Raw genomic sequence first — 27,400 nt, 5'->3', positions numbered from 1 at the left:
CGACTCCAGCCTGTTTGCTTTCCTCCTTTCACGTTTCCAGTGTAGGAAATGTAAAAAGGACAATTCCTTATGTTAAATATTACAAGCTATCCCAAGCAAAATAAATCCACGGCTATAGAAAGGTGTTTTACGGTTTTGACTTGAAGTGAAATGACAGCTACTGCGGAACAGTGGTTTGCATGAGCGGGAATTCACCAGGCTCCTTATTTCCGTGGATATCCCAACAACATTCCATGCTAGCTCAAGGATACATCACTTACCTTTAGATTATCATTTGATAAGCACTGATGCAGTCATGGGCGTAGAATTATTCACATTCATGAATGACAGAAAGGGTCCACGGGCCCCTAAGGACTTGAAACCCCACCACCAAGCAACACCACTGAACAAATGCCTTTTTGGTCATTGACTTTGTGTGTAAAAAGGGACTATAACAGAACCGAAATTGAAAGCAAAGCATCTATTTTCCTCTTATCCCAAATGTAGCTGATGTTTTGGGGTCTGAACTTACTTCCTTAGTCTTGCACTGGAGCTACAAACATAGCTAACGAGTAAAAGAAGCTTTCACCGTGTGTCAAGTTGTTAAGGAATCTCAAATAGACGTGCTTATGTGGTGTCTGACACTACATGCTTACTACTCTATTCAGGAAATCATTTTCCAGGACTTTCCTGACCAAATTCCAGCACAATTTCCATGACTTATAGACTCAACAGCTGTTGCTCACGAAAGGCCTCTTAAAATTCCAGCACAACTGCTGACATTCTTAACATTAAAGTTGATACTAATGACTTCTTACAGACGGAATGACACAAAGACACACTCACACAAAGCGTTCTGCTACCACTTATCATTTGAAGTTCAGCTAAATAATTAGAGGTCAGAGAGTCCATGTGCCTTTTCACATGCAACACTCAATATTCATAAGTAGGAATGAACGATACCACTTTTTCCTTCCAATACTTGATACTCGAATATCAGTACCAATACCAACTGCTAAGAATATGTAACTTTACTAATCCACGGGTGACTATAAATCCAAATATTTAAATCATTTAATATTTAATTTAGGTAAACACAGTGTTCTGTGTAACAAATAGTTACTGATTGGATAACATCTCATTTGTTTTAGAGGTATGATAAGTGCTATTTGGCAAAGTTTGTTTAAATGCTTAATTAAATTTTAAATAATTTTTAAATACGTAATGAAATTTAATGTAAATGCTTGTTGGTCATGCCTCCCCTACAAATACAGGCATTACAGATTTTGCAATCTGCAAAAAGACCATTTTCTACACTACCAACATGTTGCTTGCTTCAGTTAAGCTCCATCTACTGGCACGTGTGCTGATATCATTTAATAGCACATGTGCAAACCAGAAATTGCCTCATGGTATTGGTATTCTCGACTGCTGATACTGATATTGTATTTAAGTGCCAGTATCTGGGTCAACACCAGTATGGTATCCATTTCAGTGCAACACTAACCATGAGTACAAGTAGATACTCAACTTGGAAAAATAAGCAAAATAAGCATCTAGAGGCTTAAAACACATCTTCACACTTTTCCAGGACGTTTTATTACTTTTCTTACTTTCCATTTTTTTTTGGTAAACTAGCCTATAAGTGTGCAGGATGTGTCGAAGCCCTGCATGTTGATACAACAGTATCTATAAAAACAGGACAGAAGATTGTTGCACGTCTAAAAGCATTAGTGGAGGGCATCTTGAACATCATCCACTCTTTTTCTGCTCTTGTTCATTATATAAACTTGTAAATTTACTTCTTAGTTACATTAGCCTTGTAGCTCCAGTGTGAAACCAAAACCGTGAACTTCAGACACTCAACTACATCAACTACATTTGAGGTTTATAAATTCAATTTTTCTTGCCAAACTATCACTAATTTCATGCATTCCCCAGTGGTGGAGAGCAGCTCCAGAGCACTGTATCCAGCCCACCGTTCTACAAAAGGAGGGTAGAGGGGAAAGTGCAGAGTGGCTACTGCGAGGCTATGTCAACATGTGTACATTTGCAGCAAGCAAAACTCTCCCAATGCAAATAAGAGCATATGTGTACTCTTGCTTATCACGCTCATTTTATCTTGTTGAGTGTTTGCAGGCAGATAAGGATCTGACCGAGATGCTCCGAGTGCTCACACTATAAATGGGTGTATGGGTGTGGGTCTGTGGGCCTCGGAGGGCGTCCAGTCTGTGGAGCCAGCAACAGCATCAGCTAAACACACTTTAATACACAGAGCAGCACAATGACCAAATAAGACAAACAGCCTCAGACGGCCCAGAGGACAGACAGACAGCCGCTGGGATAACACACAAATCACGCAGAGCATGGGAGCAGTGTCTTGTGTGACGTGAGCGCCACGGAAAAAGGGGTTGTGAGGAAGCCCTCGGTCCGTGTCCCTACAGCACCACAACACACACACGCACACGGTTTAAAATACTGACCGGTTCGCTCTCATAGTAATTTTCCCAGTGCAGTCTCTGAGGTTTCTTTCTCATCTGGAAGTAAGGTAAGGTAGATGGGGTTAGGCAACACTCCACAGACGGCACACAGACACTCTGAGTACATAAGACATGCTGTTTTTAGTAGGAAGACAGAAGAACATGCATTAAAATACACATAAAACTCACTCAGACACAGGCTCACAAAAAACAACCTCCACACATGTATATGGGATTATAAGGAGAGTGGCCTGAGATGGACACTGAAGAGTTTGAATGAGTAAAAGGGGAATTCCAATTATTTTTCAAAGTTTCTGTATAATTTGGTCACTGAGATGTAAGGAAAGCCATTCAGAGTGGTTTGATGTGAGATTATGCATTGTAAAGAAAAGTACAGACTCAGATTTTTTTTATAGTGGAGGTGATGAAAACCGAGATATCTATAACACAAATATGAGCATTTTATTAACTATAAATGCTGATAATGGTAAAATTGTGTTAAATTTGAAAAAAATGTATTTTCTTCATTAACGTATTTAAAAAAAAAATATGTTACAGACCAAAATCTCCTCCCAAAACTACCATACAACAATGTCTACGGCACCCAGCAGCATTTTTATAATCATACCATGCAAAAACTGTCCTTGGGGTAGCTTTTAAACATCTGGTTTGTATCACCACCGTGAAAAATTCAGAATCTTAAATTGTGCAATTTCATGCCATACCATCCTGAATGACTTTGTTTACAGTGTGATGCTTTGATTACACGTACATTTGAAAAATCTATGGAATTCCCCTTTAAGCAGAACTGGCTTACTTATTACAATGCTAGTGTTGAAAACTGGAAGCTGCGCCCAGGAAACCACGTAATTTCCATGTTCATGGTTCACATGATGAATATCAAGTTTCTGAATGACTGAAAGTAATAAATACATTCGGTTGAAGCTGCGCATTCATATAACTGGCCTATAACAAAATTCACTGCTTTTTAAACAGAAAACAATTAAAACAAACAGATGCAATTAGTCGAGATCGACTACACTAAATAATGTGATCAATCGAAACTAATTACTTAGTTGCTGGGTGGTAATAATAACATATAAGGCCTAAGGGTTGAAAACACCTATGAACTGGCTTTTGTTGAAAGAGGGTCCATGGTATGTATTCAGTGGACACCTCGGTAGGGCAGTATATGTGACTGCATATGCAATTCTGAGTATAACTTGTGAAATTCTCCACATTTCCGCACGGCCCTGGGAGGTTCATTTGATATGGAAGACTCTAACTCTGTAGGGCACTTGGGAAAAATGACTGGAATTCACATCTAAACACCTCTAAACCTCTAAACACGCCGGCTGTTTTCCGGGGAAGAGTCCAGCTTTGGCATAAATCTCCTTAAGATTACTTTTCCACAGCTAACCATTTAAGAGAAAACATATTTAGAAAGATATTTAGCGATTGGAAAGCTAGTTCTCCCTGACTGAATGTGCGACTGTAGTACGTATTGTTCTGTGTTGCCAGTAGGCAGACAAGCAGGCCATGAAAAGACTGCCTGTTAGCTCTGCTGGGGCCAGTACACACTGGCCTCTGTGCGCTGAGCCCAGGGGGCCAGGCCAGTGATCGTCACATGGCTTTGGAAAGCCAGCGCGTGCAAGAGTGTGTGAGCATGTGTGAAAAGTGTATAAACTAAAGGCTGCCAGCCAGTGCACTACTGGGACAGACTGAGAACTGTGGGCCAGATGGCCAAGAATATCAGGGGGCATGAAATGTGACACACAAACACACCAAATGTAACAGGTTATTAATATTGAATTTGAGTGTTTGGCAAAATATACTATAGACATTTCATCAATATTTTGGTATTGGTGTCACACAGCAATACTGATTGTATTGATAGTATTGATAGATGAATGAAAAAAAGTGCACCGTATGGCATTTACTGGGTGCTTCAGATTGTTTTGAAATAACAATGCAAAAAACATCAAAGCTGAAAAATAATAAAATGCCTATATGGAACTTTAGGTTCCTTTTTGGTGTAATTTTAACAGAAGCAAAACAGAAACAAATCAGTTCAAACAAAGAAAGCAACAGTACTGTCCAAAAGTCAGATACCACCCTTCATTTACTTAATTTCTCATTAAAACAGCCATAAAGTATGTTATTCACTTTTCTGGAGACACTTCTGATGAGATCAGACATAAGATAATTCACTTGCATGAGGAAGAGGAAAGTCAAAGAAAAAAGAGAAAAAAAAACATTTAAAACATTAAAAAAATTATTTAGATATACTGAGTAAATCAAACCACTACAACTCATTGTTATGGGCCAGAAAGGATGTGCAGCTGTCAACTGTTACTGAGAAAAGGAAACAGACAAAACAAATGAAAAAATCTGCACTAGAACACTGAAACTGGACATCTGAGATGGAGAGCAAGATTTCATATAATGCTGAGTCTAAATCTGTAATTGGGATATGAAAGTAAATAAATGAACGGTGGTCTCTGAGTTTTACGCAGTATTTTATGTCTGGTTTTTAGGACATTCTTTTTAGAATAGAGTGGCAGTTCTTAAGAATCATGGGTTCATTAAATTTGGTAATATTTTGGTTTCATTAATAAATTACATTAATACATTATGTCATCTGATACCATGATATATTTGACACATTTGACTATGATATGTTTGAAAAATATCATTATATTGAGTTTTCTCTGTATCATTCAGCACAAATACACAAACACAGACGCCAACACACAAGAGAGCACACATGCACATACACTGACAAGGCACAGAAGGTAAAACAAAGTGGACACAACAGGGCTGTGTTATGGAAATGAGGGAGTAGGTTAAGAGCACAGAGCTGCTTTCTGTCAGAGGGGATTAGTCTGTAGAGCGGCTCTGTGTGCGAGGCTATAGGAGCAGCTGAAAGGAATGAACAATGGAATCCATTTCCTAGGCACACCGCTTTCCCCTCCATCCTGTTTGTCAGTGAGAGTGAGTGTGGACGCAGCCCGTTCGGGCCTCGGAGAACTGCACACAGCTGCCTGATGCACGCATGAAGTCACACAAACACACGCACACACACAAAAGAACGCTCCACATGTGCACAGTCACAAAGCGCTGCTGCTGTCCAGTTGTCAGAAACAGAACCGTATCTATTCTGTGTTTACTGCATTTCACAGATAAAGCACAGCAAGAGAGGACAAATGGTACAGAGTGCACTTCTGTTCAGGCCAGACTAGGGCTGCACAATATATGATGCGCTAATTATATCGCAATACCGAAATAGCCAGACTGAAATCCCACATGGCTGCAATATGCAAATGAGTGAGCTAACAAATCACAGAGTTTTTGTGGATGTCGCTAATATCCTGACCAAACCTTGAACATTTAAGATGAGCTTTTCTGGATGTTTTGATAAATTAAGACTTTCCAGACTGTCCATAATGGACACACAGGAAGCTGTTAGATCCCATTGTTTTGAAGTAAATGTGTCCCAAAGTCTAAAAATCAGTGTGTAACCTTAAGAACTGTCAGTACCGAAACACATATTTTCTGCAAATACTTTTGCAAAGTATTTTTTTTGTTTTGTTGGAAAATAGTATGATTTTATGTGTGTCCAACTGTTTAAAGCTGTGTTTGTTAGTCATGTACTGGCTAGTTTTTTTGAGTTATGCAAAAAATTTGCTAAAACTGTCACAACCAAAACATTCCGTAATTCCGTGTTATGAATGTTGTGGTATCCAATCTCATGTTCAATCATTTGTTTAATAAAATAACCATAATTAAGGTATAGGGTCATTGAAAGAAAAAGAATTAGTTTAAAGCCCAAGTAAGTTAAAAGTCCATAAGGAATTTTTCTTTGACTTTCTTTGATTCAATTTGGTAGAATGATCCATATAAATGACTAAAATTTGTCATGACAACTCATGACAGCATAAGATATCTGGCAGGACATGTTTACGGTTATGTCAGTGTTACGTAGTAGGGTTCATATTAAGTGTTACCTAATACTTTTTTTTTTTTCAAAATTGGGGATATTGATCAGAAACAGTCAAAATCAGAACATGCATTCAGCAGCAATTGGCCAATCATGTCTTTAACCATGCCACATTAAGGGCTCACTATTTTTTAATATATTGTAAGGCATATCATAATCATTTGCTGCATTAAATAATCACAATATGGGATTTTGCGCATATTGTGCAGCTCTAGGCTTGGCACCCTCTCAGCTTGCTGGGTCAGCAGTAAAGCGGGGCTGGGCAGTGAGCAGCAGGCCGTACCTGACTGAGGTAATGGTATTCTTCAGGTTTTCGGAGGTGGAATGCCGTCCTCTCCTCCTCACTCGCGCCCGCCAGCAGGTAGTAAAACACATGGTAGTTCCTGTAAGGAAAAACACAGCTGGAGTCAACGACAACAAACATGCACACAGACACACAGGCCCATTTTCCACTGGCATTCATATACAGCTATGAGAGTGCATAATGTCTCCCAGCGGAGGTCAGTGCGCAGGGTGTGTTGCTGGAGGTCAAATGTCATGGAGGGGCTGCAGCTGTAGGGAGTCCCTCACACAGCAGTGGGAGCCTGCAGTCAGCAATTCATCTCAAAAACAGACCGAAGCAGTATCAGAACTCATTCACGAACACCTCGTGTCTCCTAAAGTAACTTTACAGGAAAAGCAAAAAACAAATCTTAACTTTTAGTATACGCAAATGTTACTAGATTTTATTTTATTTATAGATTTTTGACCATTTGGATTGGATTTTGACAGCGTAGAAACTGGTATTTTCAGACTATGATAAAATAAATAATGAAATAAATGAATACATAGCAAAAAAAAAGCAAAAATTATAAAGTTATAAAAGGTTTACTCTGAGAGTGATGACATAGACTTACACATGCACACAAGAATGAGCTTCTGAATTTAGGGTGGGTGATATGGCAGAAATGAAATATTACAATTCTGGAAGTCATCTTCAAACACTACAGCCCTTATCATCATTATATGTATGACATGATACCAAGCCATTTGCTGCTTCATTGCTGTTTTTATTTTTTGCGCATGCAGATCTCTGTCTAAAATACGTCTGAACTGTTTCTGTGTGGGGGTTAATATTTTCACAACGGCTTTAATTTTCATTACACTATAGTAAGGAAGCATATATGAATGTTCTCAAAGGTTCTAAAAATATGTTATTTAATGATCATTAAAAACCATCAGCTTTGCTATCAAATTCCTAACTCTATAATTCAAATGGAGTTGTGGGCGTTTTAGAGCTGGATATTTCAGAAACAGCTGCGTAGCTTTTTAAGCTTTTATTTGCTGGCAGAAATCTAACAGACTCTGTAAGGGATTTTGAATTACATTAAGGTCTGCTAAAGTTAAACACTGTGTTTACAACACGCTGCTCTCACTTTGTTGATAAATTTTGCTTCAGCTTTGTCTTTATGTTTTGCACAATATGCATGCTCTCATTTGACATAAAAAAATGCCCATGATAGTGTTTTAGGGTTGTTTTTGCATTCTCATATTGATGGCAAGATTTTTAAAATCACTTTTTTGTAAACAAAAAAAAAATAGAGAGCAGGCCTAAATCTCCTTACTTTTACGAAGCATGCAGTTGCCAGTCTTCTACAAGTACTGCCAATACCAGAGATGTATTGTGTACTGCAAAGCTTTTGTTATGCAATAACACTAACATATCATCATATTGCCCACCCCTAAGTCTCAGCGCAAACACAAAGCCTCATAGAAAGTGGAGAAAAAGAGAGAAAAACCAGGACAGAAGACAAGAAGAAGACAAGGTCAAAAAGAAAAAGGAGAATAGTGCATGTTATGTGTGTGGGAGGGAACAGAGGTCAACTGAAAATGGCAGCGACTGGGTATCTCACTGTCACAGCAGAATTCCTGGATATAAGAATATAAGACAGAGTAGTTTTATTATGCCATATGCAATCGTTATCTAAAGATATGAAAAGGTATAAAAGAAATGCATAACTCTACAGCTCTTATCAGCCTGAAAATCACTGCTGACTCCGTAATGCTCTCTAGTAGGAGTTTACACAAGGTCCCAGACATGAAACTTAGTCTGGGAGGTCTCTCCAAGTGTCAGCTCGAATTTGAAATGAACCAATGACCGTTGTCTCTGCTGTCATCAGTCTGAAACTCCACACCACCAGGAAATTATGGTCTGGCATGCAAGAACCGTTGATTCCTTCACAAGCTCTCAATGTCCCGACCTGCTAAAACTGAGGAGATTAGCGGTTCCAATAATTGTGGACTGCCGGGAGTGGGATCTCTCGTATGTGTGACCAGGAAGCTGCTATATGTCTAAATTTGGTGATAACTTCAACACAATCATCCTGTGTGGTGCAATCATTCCCACATGTTGACCTTTCATACACAAAAAGTGGATTTATTTTGACTGCTGCCACTATATCAGAGCTAAACTAAAGTACTGGGTTTAGTTTATGTAATACTAATTCATTGCTCCTTTTGTGTTTGGCTAAGAAAAATGATGCGGTTACTATACGGTTGTTGTAGCTTACAGATCCTTTAGAATTGGTCTAAAGACCACATGCGGCTCTGTTACTGCCCTGTTGTGGCTCCACAGCAGAATTAGATTTTTAGGTAAAAATTAAATAATCCTCCTTTACAGTAAAATGAAGCTCTGCTGATCGTTCAACACAGTTTTAACAATAAATGGAGTCACTGCAGTTAATGTATAACTGCTAATTCACCAACCTAAAGATTGACACGCAGACTGATGGTCACATACACAGCAACGCAGACAACAGTCTTGCCTAGCTAGTAGCCAACCAACAGGCAAAGAGAGAGTTTTAAAATCAAACACGGATAATTTGGAGACGAATGGACTTCTGCATTTATAAGCACTCTAGCTGGACTCCCGATACGTTTAATCTGCAACAAGAAACTGTCATACACTAAAGTCACAAAGCTGAAGTCAGTTTCTTGTTCTCATTTTCCCATTCCTGTTTAAGGTGGAATGGGAAAATTCAAACAAGAAGACTGTTCATTTTAAATTTGTTAGCAAATACTAACACATTAAAACATACTGAGACATATTTACAGCCAAGACGGCAAAATGGACATATGGATATAAAATATTGTGGCCCACAAGGTGGTTTGCTTTTTGCTGAAAGGAACAAAATAGCTCTTCTTATGCTGACCATACGCTAGAAGACTTTTAAAAAAAGACTTTTGAAAGACTAAAGTCTGACACCCTCTCACATCTAAAGACGGTGTTATGTTTTTTAGTCACAGACTGTGATTTTGTAAAGACTAGGAATCTTGTAGTGTCACTATTTACAAGACTGCAACTAGATTTTTGAGATTATTCCCCATCATGCACCTGGTGGAAATTTACAAGCAGATAGACACGTTTCCTTCCACTACATAGTGGTACAGATGGGTGTGTAAAGATCTGGGGCTTTGATTAGTTCACTATAGAACTGTATACTCTGGCAGATCATCACCCAGAATTTTAATCAACCTGTAAAACGTGCTGCTACTTTTAATTTGATATAAAGATTTACACATCAACACAACATGCAGTGATTCAGCATTGTTGATTGGGTGTCATGAACTAAACCATAAGAAACAAAAAAACAAAATAAACTGAAAAAAATCTCTCTCTCTCTCTCTCTCTCTCTCTCTCTCTCTCTCTCTCTCTCTCTCTCTCTATATATATATATATATATATATATATATATATATATATATATATATATATATTATAACATATATAACATATTATATTGCTCAGCTCTATGAGGTACTGTTGCTGTAAGGGCCCCTACCTTTCATTGTGCTCCTGATAGACAAGCCGGGACTTCTCTAGCAGGTACTTCTCCACATACGCGCTGGAATAGAAAAAGCTTAAGATTAGTAAAAGTTCAAAAACCGTACAAAAATGACAAAAAGGCAAAGAGACATGACAGCAGTGCTCTCACCCTCTAACAGTGCCGCTCTCCTGGTAATTCACTTGGATGAACTTGCCGAAGCGGCTCGAGTTGTTATTGTGTGCGGTCTTTGCGTTTCCAAAGGCCTGGGAAAAGAAAAAGAAAACAAGACTGTTGATGAAAAATGAAACAAATGAGCAGAGGTTAAACAAATTTTGATTTGTAGAAAAACACTAAGTTAGAAATTGCCCACTTCAATTGTCCAACTTCAATTTGCAATCGTATCCACATAATGCAGTAGCCAGGGCAAAGAGCAAACAATCCTGGCACAAACCAGATGAGGACACTGTATCTATTATGTGTGGCTATAATGATGTAACATCTGGAGGAGACGAAGGCTAAAATGTCATGAGTTCTGGAACTATTCACCCCAAATGTTCTTTTTCAAAGCCAGTCAGGCCGAGGAGATAATGACCAGCATTTTCCTTGCTGTCACACAGCAATTCTGCGGAGACGTCTATCCCTACAGCACAAATACCTCAGCTGCTGAATCTTCCCAAGTAGTGAAATTCAAAGCAGCATCCATAACTCTACACCCAAACCTTGTGCACTTGCAGTTGCCGTTCATTTACATTTGAGGGCCATTTTTCAGCTGCTTGGAAACAGGCCCGGTGGTTAAGAGATTGATACTTCTAGAGAAACCGTCCACACTGTGGACAAAGAGACAGATCCTGAAGTCAAACATAAATTGAACAGTTTGAGCAGAGCAGCTGAACGGCAAGAGAAGAGCTTAGCAGAGAGTCAAAGTGTAATGCAAGCCATGTGGACTGATGGAACACGTGTAGGAGCTACTTTAATAAGAATCCACTCTTTCCCCTCTGGCCTGTTTGTGTTGTACGGCTGCCTGGAGGGGAAGCAGCACTTTGGTGTGTATAAAAACCCTGCAGTTATTTGTAGCCCCACCACAAGTAAACAAATTCCTTGGCAAATCACTTTGAGTTGCCCTGTTCACACTGTTGTGAATAAAGGTTCCTAAAAGGTTCTTGACGCGGATGTACAGTGCTGCTGGTATGGAACACTTACATTATGTAAAGGTTCTTTGGATTTTAAAAAGGTTCTTCACACTCACATCATCTCATTTACATACATGGTTCTGTAAAGGAACCAAAAAAGTGGTTCTATTATGACAGGTATTCAACTCCAGACTTGCTCCATTTGATTTCTGGTCTAGTATTTTTTTAATGACTGGTAGGCATGATTCTTGATGGCCAATAGGCAGGTGCTTTACACTAGATGTTGGAACATTGCTGTGAAGATTTGATTGCACTCAGACACAAGAGCATTAGTGAGATCAGGTACTGATGCTGGACGTGGCCCATGTGCAGCTGCATCCCATTCTATAAACATAGATTTTTTTAAACTGTTTTTGTAAAACAGGCTGTAGGGAGACTGTATTGTCCTGTCTTTTACATACACGTCTGGCTTTTGGCTTCAGTGCACAGGATAAGCAGCAGTGTAGCTCAGTTTCTCAGTGTTTGCTCAGTGCTCAGCACCTAGCATGTTATTTTAAACGAAACAGGTTTATTTGACATTGTTCATGAACAAAGCTGTCTGTAGAGGTTGCGTTTCCTGTAGCATGGACGGAGCGTTTTCCTACAGTGCGAGTATATAAATTGCAAACGATGGACTATTCAAACGTAAAGTGTAAGGTCACCAAAGAACAAATGTATGTTTGGCTTTTTACATCAGCTACAGCTCAAAAGACTTCAGATGTAAAACTTCACAAGTGAGCTCTTCAGATGCATTAGCCTGCGATTCTGTCACTGTGCTGTAGAGACTGTTGGACTGTTGTTGAAAGACACAGATGAGGAGCATCAAAACTATGAAACACACTTCACTTACTGCTGCTTTTCTGACTTGGAACAAAACCCAGTTATGTCCACAGTAGCACTGCTCAATTCAAGGTAACTAATGTAGCATAGCTAGCTAATGCATGTCATTTAAAATCAGATTTAATCAGATTTAATAATTATTTGACGGTAATTTGTTATGGTATCAGACATGGTATTGGTGAGTACTAAAAAACATGTACTTGGTCTGAAAAAAATTGTATCAATCCATCCCTAAGAAGTACAATATCCAAGTCGAGAGCTGAGGACCTCTGTTCTATGGCATCGCTCCAAATCATCTTTTTTGGCAACATTATTTTCAAAAGTGCATCTGCGTCTGGATGGTCAATTCCCTTCCCTCCTAGCAACCAGGCCAGCAAAACATGCAGACACCCAGCCATGGATCAATCATACAGCCAAGCAGACACATACACATAATCACACAAGGGAAATCTACAAAACACAGACCACCCTATTCTGACTCACACTTCCAATTTTTGGCTCACAGGGAAAGCCAGACCTTGTACCCACCACAGAGAACTGGGGTAGTAGCCATGACCTCACACTATCTCTCTGCTCACAGCCGTGACATGTATGACAAGTGATGTTGTGTAATCCTCTAGCGGAGACTTCCGTAAAAAAAAAGGTTACGTCAAACAGAGATAATGTTGCAGATGGCCGGCGGATTTAGCCTGACAAACAAAATATATAATTCCCTTCTTTGCAGCCAAAAAATCAAGTGGATGTTGCACAGTTCCCTGCCTGACACGTTGATGGACGAAGCTACAAGACCTCAGCGTATCTGGATATACTTTGGCCGTCACCTCCAAGGACACAGGTCATAGAAGGACGGCCAAATTAGCCATCAAGATGTCACCTCAGCACGTTCTGGAGCAGACAGAGGACAGAGCAGCACTTGCTGTCCATCAAAGGCCTGCCTGATGGAGCAAAAAAAATGCACAAGGTCCAGAGCTCAGAAGTGACAGATCATTGTAGACACTCTGGCAAACTCCTCAACAGTCAGCATTCCCCTTAGCTGCAGCAGAAATTAGAACGGCAGCCATTAAACCAGCGGTGAGTTATGTATGTTACTGTTCAGACATTCACCAGAAATATGAAAGAAATCATCCAACATTGGAACGGACAATTTCACTAGTAACTACACCAGCAGGCAGCCTCGCTGGCTTTATATCTGCAGCAGTAAATCTGAATCAGACTGTAATGGTAGAGCAGCTGTGACTTTTGCGCAAAGTGAAAGGTGTGCCCTGATTCCTCAGGAGTAAACGAAGCAGTGGGCCCATCAGATACTGAAATAGAACGTGGCAGGATGGGCTGTGGCAGGGGCTGGCGCGCATATGAACTGAACACGATGATCAAACGTAGAAATATGACGCTCATAACTTTTCCCAGCACTGAACATGAGGGAATGTTTAGCAAACATTTCTGGAGAAGAACGAAAGAGACCTTCCATCCAGAACTGACGATCACTCCCAGGGGCTTCACACTGTAGCAGTTAAACTATCACAGCGCTCTGCTTTTGTCTCCGTGTCCCTCACAGAAAATCACACACTCATACTGAAGTTTGCTGCAAGCACATGCCACGTGGCCTCATGAACCGCAACAGCTATATTACCTCAGAGTTGAGGGTAAAGGAGGTGCCAGAATAGCAATGTGTTGACACCACAACCATCTCTATGTGATGTGTGTATGTATAAAAAAAATGTTTTTATGGCTGAGACAACTACTCAGCATTACTGAAAATGGTGACAATAAAAAAACATTGACAAATATTTCCTTTGTCGATTATCCGTTTACATTCGCAAAATGATTTTCAACTTCGAGTGAGTTAATGACTCGACCTCAAGAGGGCAGCAATTCACTCACAGTGTCACACCTCTGTGAGCAGATAGTCAAAGAAAAAGAACGATTAGCACAAAGTTAAAAAAGGTCAAGTCTGCAAGATTTTGTTCAAATAAAAAGTGGATAAAAGGATAAAGTGCCGACGTAAACAAGCCTGACTTAGCTTTCCACAGAAGCACAACGTTACCTTTGACACTGTAACAGAAAACACAATGTCGATTCTGAAGCAGCAGAGCGGTCAGTAACCGTTAGCTCTCCCTCGTACTGGTGCACTGACAAACCGAACTACTCTTTGAGTATGTGCAGTATGCAATGTAAGGGATTTGTCAGAATGAGCTAATGTTACCCCTACAAACATCACTAAAGCCCCACATGTTATAATACAAATACTAGTCACTGGTGTACTCTAAACCATATCATTTTCCATGAATTAGAAGTATTTAGCAGCTACTTCAAAAACCTATTAAGCTTTTGACAGCTTGCCCTGTCACAGTGTTACATACATTAGCCAGCTAACTACCTCATTTTGTAGATCATTGCTATACATTTTGCTGTTATGGCTCTTCACAGTTACAGGGAACATTTACCTTGATTGTTAGTCGATTACTTCACATGTATAAATCAAATATCAAAATATTCATTTTTCGCAGCTATACTATTTTCTCTCTATAATTTTAACACCAAAAACAGCTAGACTGCTAAACATCTAGAGAATGGCTAGATTTCCTCAATGTCTAGCAAGTAAGAGAGACATATGACCACCTAGTGTGAAGATATGGCAACCGTTGTACGTTAAAGTTGATAATACCGGACTAAGAAACAGAATAGGATAATAATTTTAGCAAAAATATCCCAAGTGTATATAATCAATATGAACAGATTTCCAATATTCATTACTGTTGTATCACCTAGACCTTTTAATTATGTGTCAGAAAGTGTCACAATAACATTAATGTCTGATTGCAATTGCTTAACCTAATCGCAATTATTTTCCCAAAAAAGTTGTTACAAATGATATCACTACAACAGCGTGAACTGGATGCAGCAAATACACATAAACAACAGAAAGCAGAAAACGCATTTTGACACAGGTCTTTCACAAATGTGAAAATTCTACTGGATGCTATAACACATTTACAGAACAGCGATGAGTAATCTGTGTTTTTGTCAGTTCGGAGCTACTAAATACTGACGGCTAGGAAGCAAGTAAGCTAATCAATCTGGCCACTTTAGGCTTGAACAAAAAAAGTAATTGAACTGTTAATCGCAATTACTTATACAGCAATTAACTGTCAGACAGAATTTCATGACTGTAATAGGCCAGCCAGATCTACATCGCAACAATCACACTGTGGCTGCTGGCCTTGCCAGGCCTCGTCTGGTCCAGCTCGGCAAAGGTGTGTGCCAGCTTTAGTGTTCATGGTGGCCAGACAGCCCTGGAGCAAAGAGGACCAACAGCATCACGTCAGAGAGAGTTCTGGCCTCCTAGTTCAAAAGTCATGTGGATGTCAAGTTGTATCACTTTTGAGCCCAAGCTGCCAAAACGAAGTCTGACAGCAAAGAAAAAGCAACAGGAAGTTGTGACAGCATCTAATTTTCTCTATTGCGTCACTAGGCGAGGGCAGAAAGAGCGCCGAGAGGAATATGTGCCACAAGGGAGTGGCACTTTTTCAGAGTACATTACCATTCTTTAGCCACAGCTATAAACTGCCTTTGATATTAAGGAAGTGCTTTTCTTGGATCTGTGTCAACATACCTATAAAGAACAAAATACGCCAAGTTAAATAGGTGCTGGAGACCGAACTTGGCTTAATATCAACAACGGATTATGCCAATTGCTTTAAATCGGTAAATGTCCCATGGAATTTGAACAGCAAGAAAGCTACTGAGGCCCAGCAGACCAGACACAAATTGAGGGGTTTATGAAAGAGGATGAAACACAACCTGTTAAACTGAAGCTGTGTTTGTTTTATTACTTTCCACAGACCAGTGTCTGTCTTCTATCTCTAGCACACTCCTGAATCTGCTTTTGCACATCCAACATGCTGGAAAATTACAGGAGCCCACAACGTTACTGTATTTTCCTATTTCCATGTTCTATTTTCAGATTCTTGTTCTGCATTTTCTGCATTGCGCTGTGTGGTCTAAACTTCACGTTTAACTACAGTGGGGGAAAAACTGTTCTAAAGTGATCAGAAATCTACACATGCCAGCATATCTCCCTCTTTTGCATCGGTTATGGGTTAGAGTAGGTCATGGTGGTCTGCTGTCATGCACACAGTGGTTTAAGCTATCGGTACATGCTGTGTTTTATGTCGTCAATAGTAATACTCTCGCGTGTGTAGGTATTCAGGCCAGCACAAGGTCACGCTAAGCTGAACTGTGCCTGTGGCTCTCTCTGACTCACTTGTTCCTGACTGCGGCTGGCCCCTCGTAACAGTACTCTACAAAAAGTGCCGCCTAAAACTGCAAAAGCCATCAGACATGCAACAAGAACAATTACATACTGACAAGCAAATAGGTCATATTTTATCCAGTGGATAATAGGTCATATATTACCCATTAGACTGAAGTATGGCTGCACAATATGAACCAAATACTAGTATTGCGATTATACTGCTACATGGTGCAACTGCAGTCTGCTTTGCAATATAATAAACTGCACTATTTACTAAACTATACTGCATTTTTTTTTTTACCAAATTGTGTGCTTTTCTTGGATTACATGAAAACCTTCAGGGCTCCAGACTGCAACTAAAATGGTCACAACTACAACTGTAAATGTTAACTGGCGCGTAATGTAATTCATTATCTTGCCTGTAGCAACAGGTGACAACTCTGGATTATTTTTTTTGTTGTTGTTTTCCCCAATTTTCTCCCCAATTTAGAAATTTCACTATTTTCACTATTTCACCATTTCACTAACTAGTGACTCCCCCAATCACACAATACCACCAGCGCTAGGAGGGCGAAACCTAGCACAGGCTTCCTCTGAGACCTGTGAAGCGCCGCTGCATCTTTTCAAACTGCTGCTAACACTGTGTCATTGGACAGCTGAACGCGCTCGGAGGAAAGCGCCAACTGCTAGTTCTGTTATGTCAGCTAACAGACACCTGCACTGGCTAGCATTGCGCTGAGTGATGGGGGGAGAAGAGGGAGTGCCGTCCTACCCACCCACAGAGAGCAAGGCCAATGGTGCTCTCTTGGACTCCTGGCCAAGGATGGCTGTGGTATCACCAGCAATCGAACTCCTAATCTCCTGTTGAGGATTATTCTTAAAGGGTAACCTTATTTATTTTTACATTTTTTTCGATTTTTTCCTATTTGCATTATTTTCTCTTTTGATTATTTTTTCATCTTGATATGTGACTGACAGGCTACAGGTGTCCAATCAAATGACTTTGTTCACCTTATACTTGAGTTTTCAACCAAAGCAGCAAAATGTGACGACCAAAGGACCATTGTTGCGGTGGAAGAAAACGGCGAAGCAAAAAATTTTTTTTTCCCACACAATCTCCAGCTCTGTCAGACCCTAAGACGTCATCTGCTAAACTCCAGCTAGACTCAGCTAGCCCTACTGATTAGGAGGAAGATTTGTACGAAGCACTTCTTTCAAAAGTACAACCACATAGAGGCATGTCATAACTTTGTGGCTTCAGGACTTTCCCTGGCTCAGGTATAATCACAAAGCAGTCTATGTATTGCAACTTCTGTTTGAAAGCAGACAAAGATAACGTCTGAAAGACGCCAAGAAAGAATTCAGCACTAAAAATGAAACTGAATGTACTGAGGGCCTGTCACTTGAACAGTTTGAACCTGAGCCTTGTGTTAAACGCTGGCTTAGGTTACATTAAACAGAAGGAAAAGGAGACCAAATTCTAGACGGCAGGAAAAAAAAAAGCTAGAAAAAGTTGGAAACTTTGGTTTGTTCATGAAGGTGAAATGCAAAAAGCTGTGATGGAAACAAATTTTTAAAGTGTTGATAAAGGGGAAATTAAAATCACATGTTTAACACTATGTGCTACCAGAACAGTTTGTCCTCCTAACATTTGTGGGGTGGTTCAAATCCCTCCACTTTATATGCCACATACACTGAGCAAGTGCTTTGATTGTTACCGAGAGAGGCGACTGTTTGGCAAAAAAGGGAAAAAAAAATTATATATATATTATATATATATATATTTATAGTTAGAGTCTGGCTAATTTTTAGAGCCCTGACCTTGACTCATCAAAAAACCCATGGAAACACTCATCTGGCACTGTGACTGGTCAGGATGCTCACTGCTCACAATAAAATACACAGTGACTGGTCAAAGGGCTCATCTGCATATTCCAGCCTTCTATGAACCTTGTACTGAAAGGCCAACATCAAGATAACAATTAATAAACGATATGTTGTGCAGCCCTAGACGTCAGTGCCAGAAATTGTTTTTAATCCTTTTTCACAGTAAAAATTGATTTCTGCTTGTTTTACTGGTCCCTCAGTTGAAGCATGAACTTTTACCTTTAATAAATATCGATGCAATATATTTGTATGTTGGAAAGGTATGTGACTTATAAAACCAGAAGCAAATTAGCCCCCCCCCCCTTTTCAGCCCTGCTTGCTAGCAGCTCAACAAGGAGTTGTAACATTTCACACAGAAAGCCATCAGTGTGCTACTGAATCTGATAACGTTACATGGGAACAAATATCATACTAACTACAAATTTACTAAGTCAATGTCCATTCTGCCAGTAGAATGCCCACTAAAGGGCCAGCAGAAAAAGGGTAAAGTAACACAAACAACTGAAATACATCTAAGCATGTTCTTAATCATTTGAAAGAGAAATGCCAGACACACATTACAAGCTCTAGAAACTCAGATCCAGTAAGAGACTACGTCACTTGACAAATCCCAGCAAGTTATGCAGTGCTGGGAAAGCGGGTGTCCGGGCAGAATCTGGCCACAACATGGGTGAGGTGTTCGACAGTGATGAGTGCAAAGAGCGCAGGGCTTCAGATGCAATAGCCTTATCCACACAGCATCCACGGCAGCCACGTAATTAAACAAATAAAATATAGGGGAAAGAATCCCAGCTTAGCTCCAGCCTCTGGATGTAATTAAAACCTCCACCCAGAGCAAAATGCTGCACATCTGACATTGGCCAGTGCTAAGTATTTATGTGAAGCTCTTTGCACGCGAACACATCCATGACCAAAACAGCTGTCTAGAGCAGTGACCGACGCAGGAAGAAATGGCTGGAGTTTAATTAGGATTCATGTGGTCTCCAATGAGGCAGTAATATGCTTAGAGATTGTGTAATAATATCACAGAGCAAATCAAATGCCCAATTGCAATAATCGAGCGCTTCAGCGGATGGACACAGGACTCCACTGATTAATTACCTCAACTCAATAGGACATGACCAAAGCTCCGCACTATTATGAAGATGAACTACTAGACATACAAGCCATAATGAATGAACTAATACATAACCAGTTAAACAGAGAGAACAAATGATCACAAGACCATCGGAAAAAGCTACTAAGAAAGTAACAGAAGGTACTGGGTTATAGCAAGAGCAGACTCAAGAGCCGTCTCCAATTTTAATGCAATTAGACACGCATCCAAAATGAAAGTCAGTTTTCATGAAAATAATTGCGGGCTATGTAAAGCCACTAGATGAGCCAGATATCAGAACCATGTTTCATTTTCTGTAAGTTTTTAGGTATTAGAGCAGACAAGGCGTAAAATAGGCTCTTGGCATTTCATCAGGCTGGAAAAGAGAAGCCCTCAGATGCGAGTAACATGACGGAAAAAAGAAGTAAATGGAGCAAATGCAGAAGTCTGAATAAATAGGAAATGATATACAATACGTCGCAAATTTATGAACCTCTAAAACCCATGTATACACTGAACATTTGTTTTCCCCGTTTTGTACTATAATACTTTATACTAATGCTGTTTGCTATCCGGTGTCGACCAGAGAAGGATGGGTTCCCCTTTTGAGTCTTGGTTCCTCTCAGCGTTTCTTCCTCTTGCCCTTAGGGAGTTTTTCCTTGCCACTGTCGCCACTGGCATGGGGCTTGGACCCAGATTTTTCTGTAAAGCTGCTTTGTGACAACACCTGTTGTAAAAAGCGCTATATAAATAAACTTCGCTTGCTTGCTTGGTCAGGTAAAAGGTAAAAAGGGCAGTAAAAATAAACATGCTGTGAAAACAGTCCTTGTCTTCTCATCAACTAGGGCCCATATAGTGCATTGTTGGACTGATACAATCGACCAAGAAAGGCTACACAGGTTTACTGGTATCAGCAAAAATAAACCCTATAAAACAAACAACCATATATATGCATTGTTTTCATGCTGTAAGGTTTTTAAATTATTAGTGATGTCAAAGTTAACACGATAAATTATTAATGCAACTTTTCATAGTTTGACCCAATGAACCCCCCGTAGCTCCACCCTAAAGCCCAGTTGCTCACACACTGTCTGCTGCTCTGCAAGTACAGCCCTCTGCCTTTAAATAAGAAGTTCACTGGATTTATTCCTTTTCTTTCTCACTTCAACCCCTAAAACAACTGACTGTATATGCGATATTTAAGATGTGTGTGATATATACACTCATTGGTTGGAACATGCACCCACTGTTGCTCTCACTGGACAATGGCGATGGAAACGGGAAACTGTTCACTCTGTGGAAATTGGGTGTGTCTCAAAACCTAGTGAGCTCTCTACATAGACAGCATTTTACGTCACAATATGCGTGCTCCCGACAAGAAGGTGGTTGTCCCAATTCTTAGATATCTCAAATATGCTGCCTACTGAGGTACCTCATTTTGGCCGAATATCAAGAGAGCATAGTCATGAAAGTGCACAAATAGCCTATACTTTCCGCTTTTGACCACAACAAATGGCTATTTTGCTGTTTCACTCAGAGCAAATACAACTAAAATCGCTATATAAACTGCCAGAGCCAGAGGAGGATCCATGTCAGCTGAATGTGATTCTGACGGCTGAGGTAAGTAAACGCCGGTCTCGTGCAGTGGGCGGGAACAAGCGGCGACATCACTGCTGTCTAACTAGAGCGTCTCATTTATCTATCTTATACATTTATCATTTATCTATCTATGACGGTTGGAACGCTGTCTACTTAGACAGCTGCCTATATAGACAGCTGCTACTTAGAGAGCTCACTAGGTTTTGAGACACACCCAGTGTGTGATTTTCATGTTCAGGTTCATTTGAATCCTGAATTCACACATTGAAAAAAATGTTACGGAAAACTCAAAGTTATAAATATATTCTAAAAAATTTTGTCCACTCATATGGCTACAACAAAGAGTACTTTATGGTCAAATTTGAATGAATAAAACATGATTAATCATAGTTAACTACATGACAGAATGCAATTAATTTCATTGCACAAATCATTTTAATTGCTTGACAGTGCTAAAAATGATTTCGAGTGAGTCGGTTAAGCAAGTTAACAAGGAGGCCATCAACAAACAGAGTTTCTTTGCGACCCACTTGTCCCAAAATTGTAACCCACCATCTGAAAACCACTGGCTTAAACAAATCCAGTCTATGAACATGTCAGCAATCACATATATTTCTCAAATCATCCAGCCCTAATAGTAAGGGAGGGAAATATGTTACATTTATTGTGATAAATGACATCACAAAATGTTTTCTGAGATCATCATATATATATATATATATATATATATATATATATATATATATATATATATATATATATATATATATATATATATATCCCTAAAATCAGTGATTATTAACTGACAATTACTATCATTAAACATTCTTAGTTTCTAACTAGCAGTGACAGCATGGTAATTTTGGCTAGCCGACTCCATCCCACACCACAACAGTGCTCTGGCATTTACGCTCCAAGTTAAATGCAAGCACCAGAAATGCAAGAGCACCAAGCTCCAGGGAAGCTGATAGCATTAGGAAATGTCCTTTTCCTCTGTAGTAGATGACCTGCCCAGTCTCAGCCCCTTATCTGCTCTGGATTCATTCCGAATGCAGGGGATACGGGTGGTGGTGGGGGGGTTGGGAATTGCGTGGTAACATTCAGCCGTGAGTCAGCTCTCCAGCCCAACCCGTTTTCTTTGGCATATCCTTCCTCTCCATCATTTCATTCATTCCTTTCCTCTGACTCTTACTCAACCTCAAGCTTCCATCATGCCTACTTACTCATTTGTATCACTTTCTTTTTGGCGTCTTTCTCTCACACACACACACGCACCCTCTGTCATCCATTCAGAGTTAATGTACCTGAAAAAAAAATTAAAACCACACCCTAAAGGAGTTATCAGAGCAGGCAGGACACACTGGCTGAATCTCACTAGCTGCTGTTCTACAGAGGAAACCCCATGGCTTTACAGTAGCTGATACCCCTAGTAACAACAAACTAGCACCAGCCACTGTGAGCAACATGCATTCACACATAGCACTGCAGTCTGGCAAATAAAGCCTTCAAATATAAAGATATATAAATATAAAAATAAAGCCAGTCAAATTAGGGCTTTTTCTAGGGACTGTTAAAGTAGCAGGGACATTATTTCTGCAGGCGTCAGGAGCATGATTTAAAGACTCACCTTAATCCTACTTTCTTACAACTATGTGTGCACATTTGTTAAGTCTATTCCGTAATGAATTCCCATGTCAAAAGAAATCCATCACAGAGCTTAAATCTGGGATTTTTCACACCAGGACTCACATGCGGAGGTAGTGTTTCAAGTGTCTCAAGATCCACCAAATTTAATAAGGTAAAATGGGATATAAATGTCAAAACATCCTAAAGCTTTACATGCACTTATACTCAATATACTGTTCTTTCAGTAAGCAAATGCAATAGCCTACCATAATAAAATAAACATACAGTAATGTGAAGAAGTATACTCAGTGACTTTTTCAACATATTTGCAGACACAGATAACAAATCTTCATTTAAACAGTGTAGATAAATAAAGGTGGTATAACTTAAAACGCGCCAGTTGGAATTAACATTTTTGTCATCCATTTGATAACTGAAATAAACAGTAATGCAATTTATGTGGAAAAATAAGTACACCCCTATATAAATCACCACGTCAAACAAGTCAAATTGAAATGAGGTGCACCCAATCAGGTGCTAATGATTAGAACACTATTAGAGAACATCTTGGAGGAACCTGTCTTATTTAAACCTTAGATATTTGGTCTGGTTTGCTCTTAGTTATTGAAGTGTGTGTTTTCATCACGTCTGGAGTCAGGAAAGTGTCTTAAGAATGTATTTAAAATATTGCAGATCAAATCATTCCTCTGTCTGGAAGATCATTTACAAGTGGAGAAAATTTTAAATCACTGACAACTTGTCCAGGCCAGGTCGCCCCAGCAACTTTAACCTGAGAGCAGATGATAAGATGCTAAAAGACGTCTTTAAGAACTTCATATTTTCTTGGCTCTTGCCACTGTTGATTAGAAAAACCATTAGAAAAAGACAGTACAAATTTGTGTGCCAAGAGGAAGCCTTTGCTGTCTAAAAAGAACACTGAGGTAGGACTAAAGTTTGCTAATGAATTTCCATTACAGGACCAGGACTTCAGGAACAATGTACTATGGACAGACGAGTCCAAGATAGAGTTGGGGAAAACCAAAGACGAAATAATAATAATAATAATAATAATAATAATAATAAAAGTTAATTTATACAGCACCTTTCACAAACCTAAAGATGCTTTTCATTTTCTGAGATAATCAGTATCGTGTGCACATCCAGAACACCAATCACATGTTTTATAAAGATTTAGATAATTCAGAGAGAGTCTGTAAAAAAACAACAGCAACAGCTGGTGTAACTTAACACATAATTTCTGGTAACTTTCACACTCATTGTTTTTCATAGCCTTTTTTAAAATATAGAATTCCTGCTGTATTCGTTGCAACTTCTGCACAAACCTCACAATATAAAATACTAAATATTATAATAACATACAATGATATATAAAACATATGTCTTTTATAGTGGAAATGTCTGTGGTAGAGATGCTAAAAAAACACAAAGGATTTTCACTGTTAAAGTACAGTAAAATTTAATCATCAGTTAAAATTCTGTATTTTAACATTGCTGTTAATTTACAAAAATATAATGTACATTAAAAAAGCAAATTATTTTATTATTATTAATTTCATACATGTGCATATATTTTAATGGTTGCAGCTGTTATAATCATAGTAAAATACTTTATCAGAATAAGTAGTTGAACTAGTGGAACTTTTCAACTGTACAGAATTTACAGAGTTTAACCATCTTTGAGAAAACATTCTTTTACTGTAAACTGATACGTACCCCTGCTGCCAGACTTTCGTTGTGATTCACACTGTGCGTAATATAGTTATGACGTTATCATCATGGGATGATAACATCATAACTATGTTGTTTTCTAAGTTGATTTTTGTTGTTGAACTATGTTGATTTCATCACATCACAATATGCTTTTCTGAGTATACTGTGGTTATCGTCGGTGCTTCAAGAACACTGACCAACGGCCTGTTTCATTACAAAGACACTAAATTCACTTCAGTCATGATTTTGATATGCTGACTAAATTTTAAAATTGGGATCTTGTTTCTCTTTAGGATCTGTTCAAACTTTTCAGATCTCAAAAAAACTAAATATTGTGATGCATATCACAAAATTATTTATTTATAAGTATCGCAATGTTATTTTTCCACATCATCATCTCTACTTTGTAGTACTATGTGATTTGTAGTACTAAGTTTAAAACATTTTTTTAAACTTTTGTTTCTACTCTACTTCTTTTAAATAGTAGACCACTACAGGCAATATACACTCAGCAAGCACTTTATTAGAAACACCTGCACACCTACTCATTCATACAATCATCTAACCAGCCAACCATGTGGCAGCAGTGCAGGGCATAAAAGTCATGCTGATATGGCCCAGCAGCTTCAGGCCATGTTCACTTTAACCATCAGAATGGGACAAAATGGCTCCCGAGTGGCGCAACCGTCTAAGCGTTGACCCTATCATCAGGAGATCGCGAGTTCGATCCCTGATGATGCTACAGCCGCCCGTAGCCGGGAGTCCAAGAGAGCACAAGTGGCCTTGCTCTCTCTGGGTGGGTAGGATGGCCCCTCCTTCTCCCCCCATCACTCAGCGCGATGCTAGTCAGCGCAGGCGTCTGGCGCTTTCCTCCGAGCGTGTTCAGCTGTCCAGTGACGTTGCGTGAGCGGCAGTTCGAAAAGGATGCGGCGGCGCTTCACAGGTCTCGGAGGAAGCCTGTGTTAGCCTTCACCCTCCTAGCGTTGATAGTATCGTGTGATTGGGGGAGTCCTAACTAGCGGGTGGAATTGGAAACGATTAAATTAGGGAGAAAATTGGATAAAAAATTGGGTACAAGAAATGGGACAAAATGTTGACCATGGCATGACTGTTGTGCCAGATGGGCTGGTTTGAGTATTTCTATCATTGCTGATCCCCTGGGATTTTCACGGTCTCCAGAGTTCACTTTGAATGGTGCAATACAGAAAAAACATTCAGTGAGCAGCAGTTCTGTGGATGTAAATGCCTTGTTGATGAGAGAGGTCAATGATGAATGGCCAGAATGGTTAGAGCTGACAGAAAGGCAATAGTAACTTATAGAACAACTCTGTACAACTGTGGTGAGCAGAAAAGCATCTCAGAATACACAACTCGTTGTACCTTAAGGTGGATGGGCTACAACAGCAGAAGACCAAATTGGGTTCCACTTCTGTCAACCAAGAACAGAAAGCTGAGGCTGCAGTGGGCACAGGCTCACCAAAACTGGACAACAGAACACTTTAAAAGCATAGCCCGTAGTCATCTCAAACTGGTTTCGTAAACATGACAATCAGTTCAATGTTCTTCAGTGGCCTTCTCAGACACTGGATCTGAATCCAAAAGAACGTTAATAAGGTGCTGGGTGAGTGTATGTTACACTGCCGACTCAAAAACTGTTGCTTTGCCCTTCTAACCCAGCCTGATTTCTTAGTGAGAGAGGAAGCAACAAAGCCAATAAAAAGCTGTACAGAAAAGCTACACTGAAATATTTCATCTACTTCTTGATAAGCTTCTCCACAATGGCTAGAAGAGTCTCTCAAAGCAGGTCCACAGCCTGAGGATCTAGAGTGCACTTTAATTAATGGTTAGCAACCTTCATTGTCATGTTCTCATAACAAGTCCCATTCTCCTATAGGGGAATTAGGTTGAAAGGAGTTGCTGTCTCCCCATTCTTCCACAACAGCATCTAAAGAGCGTAATATTAGCCCTGCTGGTGCACGCCTCAGGCTGTGTGTGGCCACGAGCAGAGAGAGCAGAGGCACAGCGTTAACACAGCGGTCAGCCAGGAGGGAGCAAAGCTTACAGAGAACCTGCCTGTAGGACAGATCCACACAGAAAGCTGCTGACTGATTTGAGGCCACTCTTAAATTGAGCACAAAGCCTCTTGCAGCTGTATCACATTGTCAATTGTAGAGTACAGCTGGCACTTCTAGAATGTCCCAGAGGTTTAGCGTATTCAGGAACCTCCCCAGTCCCAGGTCAAGCTGTCACGATGGCTAAATTTCACTACAGTTTGAAACAGATCCAATTTTCTTACTACACAATGACTATTTCCTGGATCCGGTTACTTTCGAATCCTTTCTCCTAGGTTTCCACATTCCTGCTCTCACTGAACCATGTGATACAGAAAAGCAGTCACGAAACACAAACAGACAGTCTTAGATTCAGGAATGAACTTTTGACTTGTTATGTAAGAGCATTTGGACTCTTAGGCAAGTGAGAGGCATCATTCAAATGAATTATTCATATGGCAGACTTTCAACTCTCTTAAAGTTAAAAAGTGTGTATGTACAGTATGACAAAACACAACAGGCTAGACAAATATAGTGTGAATAAAAAACAGCCATGGACTTAAACCAAGCAGAGGCTCCTTTTTTGGGCCCAAAGTTGCTGGTGCATTCCGCAGCACACAATGGCGTAGTGTTTCCTCAGAGCTGCTCTTTCCTCTAGAGAGCTTCAGAGAATGGAGGAAAACCTGTTTATCCAAGCGCACTGCGAAGGACATGCTGGAGCAGTCCACACCAGATCTCTGCAGGAAGCCACCCACCCTAATCAGCTGTCCGAAGAAGGAATCATTTTGTTTAGAATTAGAAACCACACCTTTCAATTTTCTAGGGCTGAAGCAAGCACCCACATAAAACCGCTGGCAGGAATGGAGCACTTTAATTTTATC

General features: G+C 39.7%; 1 protein-coding gene across 7 annotated transcripts in view; it reads right to left on the bottom strand.

Moving 5' to 3' along the window:
• The window catches only part of myo9aa (myosin IXAa), a 151,293-nt gene that overhangs the window by 74,078 nt on the left and 49,815 nt on the right, over nt 1-27,400 (bottom strand). For 6 of the 7 annotated variants that reach the window (XM_036585968.1, XM_036585970.1, XM_036585973.1 and 3 more), the window contains exons 3-6: nt 10,434-10,528; nt 10,281-10,343; nt 6,743-6,842; nt 2,463-2,516 (exon numbers count right to left, since the gene is read on the bottom strand). In XM_036585968.1, coding sequence (XP_036441861.1) covers nt 2,463-2,516; nt 6,743-6,842; nt 10,281-10,343; nt 10,434-10,528 — 312 coding nt within the window. The remainder of the gene's footprint in view (nt 1-2,462; nt 2,517-6,742; nt 6,843-10,280; nt 10,344-10,433; nt 10,529-27,400) is intronic. The other variant, XM_036585971.1, reaches the window with a different exon arrangement.

Source organism: Colossoma macropomum, unplaced genomic scaffold, assembly GCF_904425465.1.
Source record: "Colossoma macropomum unplaced genomic scaffold, Colossoma_macropomum, whole genome shotgun sequence".
NCBI lineage: Eukaryota > Metazoa > Chordata > Actinopteri > Characiformes > Serrasalmidae > Colossoma > Colossoma macropomum.
The sequence above is the reverse complement of the archived record's forward strand: the minus strand, read 5'-3'. Positions and strand labels throughout refer to the sequence as shown.